This window comes from Rhinichthys klamathensis, unplaced genomic scaffold, assembly GCF_029890125.1.
Source record: "Rhinichthys klamathensis goyatoka isolate OS25496 unplaced genomic scaffold, OSU_Roscu_1.1 h1tg000174l_1, whole genome shotgun sequence".
Lineage (NCBI taxonomy): Eukaryota > Metazoa > Chordata > Actinopteri > Cypriniformes > Leuciscidae > Rhinichthys > Rhinichthys klamathensis.
The window spans coordinates 335,207-347,341 of NW_026606704.1; the positions used below are offsets into that span (position 1 = coordinate 335,207).

The following is a 12,135-nucleotide window of genomic DNA, read 5'->3' on the forward strand; positions in this document are numbered from 1 at the left end:
AAAAAGATAGATAGATAGATAGATAGATAGATAGATAGATAAAAAGATAGATAGATAGATAGATAGACATACACACAGATAGATAGATAGATAGATAGATAGATAGATAGATAGATAGATAGACAACCAGACAGACATACAGATAGATAGATAGATAGATAGATAGATAGATAGATAGATAGATAGATAAAAAGATAGATAGATAGATAGATAGATAGATAGATAGATAGATAGATAGATAGATAGATAGATAAAAAGATAGATAGACAGACAGACAGATAGATAGACAGATATACAGATAGATAGATAGACAGACAGATAGATAGATAGATAGATAGATAGATAGATAGATAGATAGATAGATAGATAGATAGATAGATAGATAAAAAGATAGATAGATAGATAGATAGATAGATAGATAGATAGATAGATAGATAGATAAAAAGATAGATAGATAGATAGATAGATAGATAGATAGATATATAGATAGATAGATAGATAGATAGATAGATAGATAGATAGATAGATAGACAGACAGACAGACAGACAGACAGACAGACAGACAGACAGACAGATAGATAGATATTTTTTTGGAATAATGATATAACTTGTTGAATGTCACATCACACTTCAGGGACAGCAGGTGTGTTATGGGAAGTGTAGTTCATGTAGTTCAGCTGACGGTGGTGTGTGTGTGTGTGTGTGTGTGTGTGTGTGTGCAGGGAGGGAGGGATTGAGCGACAGAAAGAAAGAAGGGAGGAGCCGATGGGATTCGTGACGTCGACCTGGAATGAGGGAGTGAATGTTCCGGGTCAGAAACTGGACTAAGAGGAAATAAACTCCGGGATAAGAAAAAATACGGAATAAACGCAGCTAAACAGACATGTAACCGCTTACAAAGAAACATACGGGACTCTCCTCAGCCTTCCTGTTAAAGATGTGGCGAGAAAGGTGAAAAAAGCGGAAAGAAAACTGCAGAAGTGGAGCGCGACGTGTTTATTATTGCATGTTTGTGCGCGTGAGATCGATAGATTGTGATCGACACTAGTTGCTCCGGCGCGCTCTCGCCGTTCCCGGTTTTTTTATTATATATTTTTTAACTTTTCCAGCATTCGGGGTTCATTTCTCCAGGGTTTTGCTCGTGATGTTTCACTGTATCCCCCTGTGGCGGTGTAACCGTCACATCGAGTCGATCGATAAGCGCCACTGCTCGCTCCTCTTCGTCCCGGATGAGATCTATCGATACCGAGCGAGTTTGGAGGAGCTCCTGCTGGACGCGAACCAGCTCCGGGATCTTCCCAAGGTAAGAGATCTGTCCTGGCTGACACTCTTCTTAAATGAATGAGAAGCATTTGTGGGCCGTGTCTCAAAACACTACAAGCTGTGTGTTTACACAGCAAAGGTGCGCTCGGAGTCGGCAGGTGTGTGTGTGTGTGTGTGAGAGGCATCAGCAGTTTATGAGTTATGGGCGAGTTATGTTCCGAGTCACAATGCAGTTTTGGGCATCAAAAGTGGCGCTTCAGTTTCATAGTCGAGTTATAGTCAGTAGCTGCAGGTTTCTTGGCAACAACATACATAATCATCACATTAGAATAATTTCTGAAGGATCATGTGACACTGAAGACTGGAGTAATGATGCTGAAAAAAATTCAGCTTTGATCACCAAATTGCATTTCAAAATTTAGCCAACTAGAATAAAAAAAACGTATGAATTGTTATAGGCAACAATATTAGTGTTTTCAAAAACTTTAATTTTAAAGTCCCCCTGTAGTCAATAATGGTATCACTTAAAACTCAACCATGAATATGCAAATGAGCCCCGCCACTCACTCGCTCAGCTCAGACGATCACGCGTTGATCTGATTGGTTACAAGGTTGTTTGTGACGTCAGAAACACCAGCGATTTCTAACTGTCTTTGTTTTTTTAAGGAGAAAATACTCAGCAATGCTGTCGACTTATGAATTTACACATTGTTTGTCTTAAAGTGTATTAAAAACACCACATAGACACATAAACAACATTAAAAGCTGGATTTTCGCCACAGGGGGACTTTAAACATTGTAAACCTTTGACTGGTAGTGTGTGGGCTGTACTTTTGGGCATCAGGTGTGTACAAATCAGCAGCAGGTTTGACTATCACACACATTGAGAGTCAGTCAGCATTGTTGGAATCATAGACATAATTTGAGTCAGCAGCATTTTTGGGCATCAGATACATGTTTCAAATGATGTACGAGTAACACCTCTTTGATGCCCAAAATGCTATATTTTATGAACGCACCTATGACTCTCTAAAGTGCTGTCTAGTTAGGTAGATCACGAGGCTTTGAAACTCGACCACTGTCATTGTGCAGACGGCAGAGAACACTACAACTCAGCAAAATGTGGTTGAGAAAAACATTGTGGGGCCTGAAATATCAGTGTGTGTTCCCAGTGAACTCTCCCTGCTCTGCACAGTGATGGCGTGGGGAAATATCCTGGCAGAAAACTCAAAGGCTTTAAGCTCAGACCCCACAAGGAACTAGTAGGGCTATCGTTTGAATTTCGATTCTGCTTATTGATCCCAAATTTCGATTCTAATAAGGTTAAAAAAAACAACAACGTAGATATCATTCAAATATAGTCTTATTGGAAAACATTTAATTGCAGCTAGCCTAACTAATATACATTTCAAGCATTATTAAAGACAAGTAAACACTCGGTAATTAAAAAAGAACAAATAAAAAATAGCAATCGCAATAAATTGATACAACTGAACAAAGAAACGATTGAAATAAACAGTGTTTGAAGATTTTCAGGTTTTCAGGTACAGAAACTGTAATCAAATGTAAAATAACACTGCAGTTTATAAATAAAATATACATTACTAAAGTTATTCAGTGAAGAACGAGTGAATTTTCTCTCCGTCTTGTGTTGTGTGATTAGTGTTATTATAGAGACGGCAGGAATATTAGTGCTGTCCCTTTAAGATCCGATACACTGATACACACGTGAACAGAAAACAGAGTCTAACGCTTGTTTAAAGAGGAATGAGAGGAATCGAAATTTAAATTTTATAACAAGTATCCGATTCCTGACCTCAAGTAATTTTCGATTCCCAACCTTACGTACAAGTTATGCAATTTAAAGAGCAAAAAGGAAGGCAACTTGCAATACTACATATAATCAAGGCTGAGAAATGAACCCAACGTGACGGGTAACTGCCGTTAACATTAGCCTTTGTCGTTGATGTTCGTGGAGTACCGAGTGCCGGTGTTTCGTTTGGCATGCGTTCGGCCAATCAGCGTACACTTACATCACTGGTAGTTCCTAGAGCGACGAGAATACCTTTTGTGCGCAAAAAACAAACAAAAATAACGACTTACTTTATTTAACTATTGATTTCCTTCTCTGTGGGCCTCGAGTGAGTTCACGTAGTGTAACAGCGCAGCGCTTCTGTGTTGTACGTCACACACAGGCTCACTATTGGCCGACGCTGGTCATGTGTGTGATGCGTGTGACGTACAACCATAGACTGTAAAAAAAGATGGACGACGCCCCTTCGCTCTCTTCCATTGGTCAGAACTGAAGCCGCCAGTGTCCTGATATGGCGCTGACATCTTGTACTTGAGTCTGCGCAGAAGCGATCTCGGGACCAGACCTGCGCAGTCGTGAGCCGGAAGTAAAGCCCTGAAATCAAGGCCCCGCCCTCAATCTCGCAGAATCAATCGCGAGCACACGCTCCGGCACTTTTTAAAAATTAATTGTAGTTTAGATATTAAAGTCCCTGTAAAGTCAAAATTAAGTATGTGTTTTGAGTTTGTCACACCACAGAAAAATTTGTTATTAGTCACCCAGCCAAATTTGAATGATAAAAAAAGTCAGCAAGTACATAAAATAAGCTATCAAAATCTTGAAAAAATGAGCTGCTCTCAAACGCTGGGGGCGTGTCCACTGGCTGCGCTGAAACCACGCCCACTCGCAGGAAAGCTGCCGTCGACTCGCCACACTCAACTACAGCCGGAATGGATGCTCGCACGGTGGGCACGCACTGCCGATGATGGCACCAGTTGTCGGCGTGACGGGAGGATGAAGGCTGAGGCGGGAGTCGGTTCGGCCCCATTCACCAGTAACAGCGGATTATCAGTGAATCCCAGACAGTTATCTCCGACGAAAATTTATAAAACTATCCCGTGTAAAATGATCACTTACAGAGGCGGGTTTTGGCAGTGATCCTCAGCTCTCCATCAAGGTTGACTCTTCACAAAATTAATCCACTTCTTCTTGATGTAATCGTTTTTCGGAAATTTAAACAAGGACACCGATCTGTTTTGTACTGATCCGGTGATCGCATCCAGGTAGCACGCATTTCCGTGATGAAGGCATAGCTAGCTAGCAATCTGTAGGCTGTGTTACTAATAATAGTACTGACAGTAACTCGCGATTGAGCGGCAAACTGATGTGAATGTGCTCTATAATATTGTTAGGAGCGGCCAGCCTCAGGGGCTCCAGTGCGTCATCAAGTAGGGGCGTGTCCAGGAGCTCAAGGGCTCCAGTGCGTCATCGAGCCCCGTTTTAGCCCCGCCCAGAAAATCCGGAAAATAGCAATGGTGAAAAACTGTTTAACGGTCTAACTCCACAATTCAGTACTTCACAGTTCACAGTCTTTGTAATATGTTTTAGCAATACATTTCTAACATTTATAAAGTGTTTAGAATTTTTTTTTGAAATTGCCTTTACAGGGACTTTAAATTTAAAGCTCCAATCTCCTCAGTCCTCCGAAGATCCTGAAAAAAAGTCTGTTGGTGCTTCAGTGACAGAGAACCTGTCAATCACAGCTGTCAATCATGATGTCACCACCACCGCATCAAATAACTAACTAAAAACAAACTTATTTAAAAACAAACACTTGAAATTACATCAGCGTGATAAAAACTACAGTAAATGACAGAAGCCATATTTGGAAAAAACTATATTTGAAGTGTAATTTAATTGTTTAGTTGGTCTCACGTGCCGTTGAATAACACGGGGAGGCGGGGCTTATGAGCTATACTAGGACCGGCCACCGGGGGGCGATCGAGGCGCTTTGGCTTCACCTTTCAGGGCTTGTGCGGCACGCTTGCGTACAACCCAGAAGCGCTGCGCTGTTACACTACGAGAACTCACTCGAGGCCCACAGAGAAGGAAATGAATAGTGGAATAAAGTCGTTATTTTTGTTTGTTTTTTTGCGCACAAAAAGTATTCTCGTCGCTTGATAAACTTAAGGTTGAGCCGCTGTAGTCACTCAGACTATTTTAACGATGTCTTTAATAACTTTTCTGGGCCGGCCAGTTTCGATCCCTTAGAAGCCTATGGAGGAGTGAGACAGCTCTCAGATTTAATCACAAATATCTTCATTTGTGTCCCGAAGATGAACGAAAGTCTTACGGGGTTGAACAACATGAGGGAGAGTCATTACTGACAGAGTTTACATGTTTGGGTGAACTAACCCTTTAAAGGCTCCTAACCATGATGAACTCCCTTCACGTCTCATTGGTACATCAACTCAAAAAGCTTTTCCCCTCTCGTTTACTTGAATCTCACTTCTAGGATGCGGTAAGCGAGGTTGTAAAAGCACACGTTTGCTTTGCTCTAAAGCGGTACTGATAGCATCGCTCGCTGTGATTCTTTACCATGTAATGAATTAAATCTCCCAGATCAATGAAATGCTTTGCGCTTCTTCTTCAAAGGCAATAAAACATTGAAGACTATCGTGTCAGTCTGTCTTGAGCTTATCTGTGTGGGCTCTCTTGAAGGGATAATCTTGTTTTAGGGAATTCCAGGGTATTTCCCTCGCAAGTGTGTTTGATAGTCTTTGAGCCGGTTTCATGCAGGATAAAGTCTCTTTCACGCTAAAGCCAGCATGAGAAAAGAGAACCACTTCTGCGGCTCACAGATATGGGGTTTTGTCTAATTAGCTGTGATTTTTGTCTAATTAATAGCTGTTATTGGTCTCCACCGTATCATTGCTGGGATAAAAACATTGAAGCTGTGTTTTATTAGAGACATGTGGAAACATGAAACGCCAGTAAATTGGCTGCGTGTCAGACTTTCCCTTTAAGGACCGAGTGTTTGAACTGAATGCATTCCGGCTTTTAACCATTTATTGTTGAAGCTGCTTGAACCATTGAATTCAGATATCACTTATTCATGTCTGAACATGTTTACCTTGATTTCCAGTGGCTCTGAAGTATACTGTCCAATTAATACTTTTAAGGGAACTGCTGTTACACTCTTAAAAATAAAGGTTATTTTTTGGCATTGATGTTTCCATGAAGAACCTTTAACATCTATGGAAATGGTTCTTTTAAAAGTCCCCCTGTGGTGAAAATTAAGTTTTTAATGTTGTTTATGTGTCTGTGTGGTGTTTTTAATACGCTTTAAGACATAAGTATAAATTATAAATAAAGTATAAATTCATAAGTCGACAGCATTGCTGAGTATTTCCTCCTTAAAACTGCAGTGAACCAAAGACAGTCTCAAAAACACGGTTTGAAATCGCTGGTGTTTCTGACGTCACAAACGACCTTGTAACCAATCAGATCAACGTGTGATCGTCAACCAGTGGATCTCTGAGCTGAGTGAGTGAGTGGAGGCGGGGCACATTTGCATATTCATAGAACCGCGTATACTAAATGAGGCGAGGGTGTCGAGTTACATTCAAGATATTTTAAGGCATGAAGACTTTTTTTTTCAAGGAAAAAACTTTAAATATGTCATTTTGGTGATCAAAGATGAGTTTTAAGGGATACAATTATTGACTACAGGGGGACTTTAACATCTATTGAACCTTTCCATTCCTCGAAAGGTTTATAGCGGAGAAAGATTCTTTAGATTATTAAAATAGTTCTTTTAGGAACTTACTGAGAGGCATTGCTGTGAAAAACCCTTTTGGAAACTTTTAGTGAGAGTGAAGTGTAACTTTTATTGTGCACAGATCATGTCATTTCTGTCTACATTTACTTGCCGTTGTGTTGTTCCCACAAGGAAGAACTTTGAATAATGTTCTGGATGCTTTTTTGCATGCGTATATATAATAAATGAAGCTTTTACTGAAGCACCATGAAAGTATCATGAAAAGTATCTGAAAGTATACAATAGTTTTGTGTGAGAAATTGTTCACTTATTATTTTGACATGTTCATCCAGTTCCTGAGGAAATTAGCAAAATCCTATTGGTTAATGATTTATTCTGTTTAGAGTTGTATCTTTTATGAAATGAATTGATCTACTTCACTAAAGTTCAGTGGTTTGTGAAGATTGAATTTGTCAGTGAATTAACGACAAAATGTCAATAATATATTGGAATAATGTCTTTTTTGAAGCTTAGCCATTTTTCTTCTTAAAATACTCTATCTGAGGGTGTAAGTGTATGTTTTAACCAGAACACAACCTCTGAATACTCTGAATGATTGCCATTCCTGTAAAATGTGCTCTCAACCTGTTTGACATCTCCGTTTGTTTGGCAAAGTCAATAAAGTAGGACTTTTGTTGTGAGAGCAAGCAATAGTTTTCTCTCCGGAGACACATAAACATCTCAGTAGTGGATACTGAGAGAGAATTGAGTTAATGGTTGGACATTTCACTCTCCTTTGCACCATGTGGGCCCAAAGCGACCGTAGTGCGTTTAGTCAAGAGTCCAAAACAAACCCGAAAGCGTAGAGTTTAGTCTTTCTCTTTCTGAGGTTAAAGATGGGCTTGGGAAGAGCTGGAAAACCATGTCTTAAAGCCTGTTTGTTGTCGGTTTATATGCGAATGCTCTTATCGTGCAGATTTCCTGGAATCCGAGACTTGTTGTTTGGCCTGAAATGTGAGGAATGCTGTGAGGAGAGTTAATCGTGACGAAAGATGTGTGTGTGGAGGAAACCAGTGCCTGTTGCCCAGTCAGATACAGACTGGGTCTGGTGCTAGTCGGCATCACTGCGCTCTCAGAAAGCTCTGCTAATCCTTTGTTATGTTGAATACGGGGTTAGAGTAGGGCTGAGTATGTGAGATATATCATCTGTGATAATGTTGTAATGGTTTCCAGTGTGTGAGCTGACATTATGCCACTCACTTTGTAAAAACAAACACATAAAGCCTATTAGAATGGAGCTAGAATGCCCTGAAAATTCAAAACATGCGGGCAAAAATAATTTTATATCATTGATGATGAAGCAATATCACACGTGCAAGAAGGCCGCTTTTCCGGAAAATCAGCATGATTGCGAATGTGATATCTAATATTGCTTTTATACAGCAGTTAAACAAACAAGAAATTAATATTTTTTAGACACAATATTGTCCATTTGTCAAACAAAACCACAGCAGACTTGTAATGCGTAGAGAAATGTCCATCAGATTCGCATTTTTCAGAATCTGGGTGGAAGTAGTTGGTCATCGGGGACTTTTCACATACTTTCTTTGTGCATTTTTGTACTTAGATATGTGAGAGTTAGACACAGGGAGTCACTAGCATTGTTCCCGTATGAATCAGCCGTTCGAACGAATTGGTTGCATGAATGACTCGTTTTAAAGCATCATTTATTTCAATATTAACATTATTCTCACAGCATTATTTATGCAATTGGAGTGTAAATGATGCCACCTCTGAGCTGCATTAAACAGTGTGTGTTAGTATTCCTAAGGCCCTGTTTACACCTGGTAATAAGATGCGTTTTGGTCGATCGGATCACAAGTGGACGACGCAAAATACAGGTGTAAACAGGGTCTAAAACGTGTTGAGCTGCTCCACTTTCCACCACTTCCAGAGGTAGTCAAACACACTCGACTGGATTGCTTCATAGCGTAGACGGCGCTCGTGACCGTCTACTGACCTGATGCGTGGCATTATGGGAAGAGCGGTAGCCAGACGGGGTTTAAACTTTGTCGGCTGAAGACCCAACTTTGGTTTGAAGAGGAAAAATGTACAAAGCACAATGTTCTCTCACCATTCCCGATTTCAAACACACACTCGAAGCATTCGCTGCAGTTTGCTTGCAAGTCCGGAAATAGAGGTCAGCCAATATAAAACTAAAAACTAAGGGTGTAACGATAGCCTCATGTCACGATTCGATACATATCACGATACTGAACTCACGTCGCGATACGATATTATTGCGACACTTTGATAAAAGGTTACAAAAAAAGTACTGCTATTGTAGTGCTAAATTTGATATTACAGTGTAAATGAATAGACTTGGACTTGGTGCTGGAAACCCAAAGCACAGGACAATAGAGACACCAGAATAACAATATTCATGATTCTGAAGATGAAAATACAGAATTATTTTAGACGAATATGCTTTCTCTGTCATTGACTAGATATATTTATAATAATGTCGGCCACTTTTACTGGTAACATCAGACATCTGGCGTTATCAGGACACAGAAATATCCCCCCATTGCATTATTATACATAATATTCAACATCATATATAGTAGTTTAATGTAGGACTGACACTAAAACTCTGAAAACTTGAATTTTTACACACACAGTAATTTTTATTTTGGGTGAACTAGACACAATACATATTGTCACTGTCCACGATACATGTTGTTGAATTTTTGTATTATATTGTGTCACGATATATATTGTTACACCCCGACTAAAACCAATCGTGTGCTTAAATAGGCAGATTCGGATAGATGGCCAGTCGACCGCTGCATTGTTTTATTGTGGTAAATGGGTCAAAATGATATGAGAAATTCTTCAGAATGATAAGAGATAAAAAAACGTAGTAGAATTTGGCACTCACATAGCAAATACATTTTTTTTTCTTCATTTGTATTAAACATATGTTGCCTGATGTGTATCTTCTTGGGTTCGGAAGGTTATCATTGTTAGCTTTGTGTCTAACTGTGTTTGATTCCAATCAGGCTTCAAATATTGACAGAGGGGTTTAAAAAGGGTAATGTAAACGTGTATTAGCAGGCTGAAGGCTGGAGGAGGGGCGAAGGCTTCATGAACTGGAAGAACGGGTTCAGTTTTACGCTTCAGCGGCCGGTTTGTCAATGTATCCGCCCAATAACACGCCAACACCACTTGATGCTTTTGTCCTCTCTCATGGATTGCTGGTTTCATTCCTTACCTTTTATAAACAATAGCAGCCATCGTTACGGAAGTGTTGCGGTGTGAACTTCCGAGTCTAAGAGCTCTATTGTGTGCCGTACCTGTGTCAGTCTGGGAGGGTTCTCTGTGTGTCTATTGTGTAGACGATGTTTTCTTCCTGCGCAACCCTGATGTGTTTATTACAGAGAGAGAAGAGGGACCAGAAAACAAGAAGAGTAGCATTTCTGTTCTTCTCTTTTTGATAATGGCCTGTTTGTGGTTCTGGTTGTTTCATTTCATTGGTCGCTGGGTTAGTCAGCTTTCTGAAGGTGAGATTAGGAGGTCAAGTGCAGTTGAATGAATCATTTTGTCTTTTCGAGGATGTCTGTGTCTGTGCACACATGCGTCTCACATTGATTTCTTGCTGTTTCTCCAGTTTTTATGTTGGAATATTATCATACAAAAATACAAAACTGGTTTGAAAATATTGATTTCTCGATTGATGTTGATTCGATTGATTCAGAATTAAAATTTTCTGATTATTTACTCACCCCCACGTCATCCAAGATGTTCATGTCTTTCTTTCTTTCTTCAGTCGAAAAGAAATTAAGGTGTTTGAGGAAAACATTCCAGGATTGTTCTCCATATAGTGACTTCAATGGGGTCCAACGGGTCGAAGGTCCAGATGTGAGTTTCAGTGCAGCTTCAAAGTCTCGACACGATCCAGCCGAGGAATAAGAGTCTGATCTAGACAAACCATCGGCCAATTTATAACAAAAATAAAAATGTATATACTTTTTAACCACTTAATGCTTGTCTTGGACTAGCTGTGATGCGTAATCACGATGAAAGGTCAAGCGTGACGTAGGCGGAAGTGTTTACAAAGCGAACCTGCAAAGTCTAAGCCAAACGCCATTTACAAAAAAAATTAAAATAAGTAAAAGGTAAAACAACGATGTCGGACGATTTTGAAGTTGGAGGAGAAAATGAGAGGGAGTTTTTCGCCCTACTCTACATTTCTGAACCGGAACACGCGTGACCTTTCAACGTGATTACGTAATGTGTGTCGCATCACAGCTAGTGCAAGACAAGCATTAGTGGTTAAAAAGTATATAAATGTTTATTTTTGTTAAAAATGTCCGCTGGTTTGTCTAGATCAGACTCTTATTCCTCGGCTGGATCGTGTCGAGACTTTGAAGCTGCACTGAAACTCACATCTGGACCTTCGACCCGTTGGACCCCATTGAAGTCACTATATGGAGAAACATCCTGGAATGTTTTCCTCAAAATCTTTCTATCTGTCTGTGCTGTTTTCAGATGATACATGAACAAAATCTCACCAAACATTATATGTTACGCCTCTCCCATTCAATAAATCACAAAAATGACATCTAAAGGAATGTTGAAAGATACAGTACAACTTGCTGAAATGAATCGTCTCATGTAATCGCTCAATCTGTGTTTTAATCGCGGAAAGACGTCAGTAAAGTATCTTGTAAACAATATGTCCCTCGAGCAGCTGAATTTCTGACTAGCTGTAGCTTGTTTATTGAGGATGCTGGACAATCAGCTAGTAATGCATTACAGTAATCTAGTCTAGAGGTCATGAATACATGTACTATCTTTTGTGCATCAGAAATAGATAACATGTTCTCTAGCTTAGCGATGTTTCTGAGGTGGAAAGCTGTTTTTTGTAACATATGAAAGATGAGTTGCTGTGTAATATAACATCCAGGTCTTTAACTGTAGAGGATGAAGTAACAGTAAATCCTTCTATGCAAATTGTATTCTACAGGTTTTTGGTCCAATAAATAATATAAGTCTTATCTGCATTTATAGAAGAAAATGACTGGTCATTCAATTTTTTTAAATTTATATATCTTTAACACACTCTGTCAACTTATTATATGGAGGGCGGCAGTGGCTCAGTGGTTCATGTGGGTTGTCTACAAACCGGAAGGTTGGTGGTTCAATCCTCGGTTCCACCTGACCAAGTGTCGAGGTGTCCATGAGCAAGACACCTAACCCCAGCTGCTCCCGACGAGCTGGATGGCGCCTTGCATGGCTGCCGTCGCCCGTCGGTGTA

The 12,135-nt window shown here is 39.9% G+C and overlaps 1 protein-coding gene across 2 annotated transcripts in view; it reads left to right on the forward strand.

The window, feature by feature from the left end:
* Positions 1-781: 781 nt before the first annotated feature.
* The window catches only part of lrrc1 (leucine rich repeat containing 1), a 64,012-nt gene continuing 52,658 nt past the window's right edge, over positions 782-12,135 (forward strand). Inside the window, exon 1 of one of the 2 annotated variants that reach the window (XM_056260155.1) lies at positions 782-1,303. In XM_056260155.1, coding sequence (XP_056116130.1) covers positions 1,145-1,303 — 159 coding nt within the window. In that variant the 5' untranslated portion in view covers positions 782-1,144. The remainder of the gene's footprint in view (positions 1,304-12,135) is intronic. The other variant, XM_056260156.1, reaches the window with a different exon arrangement.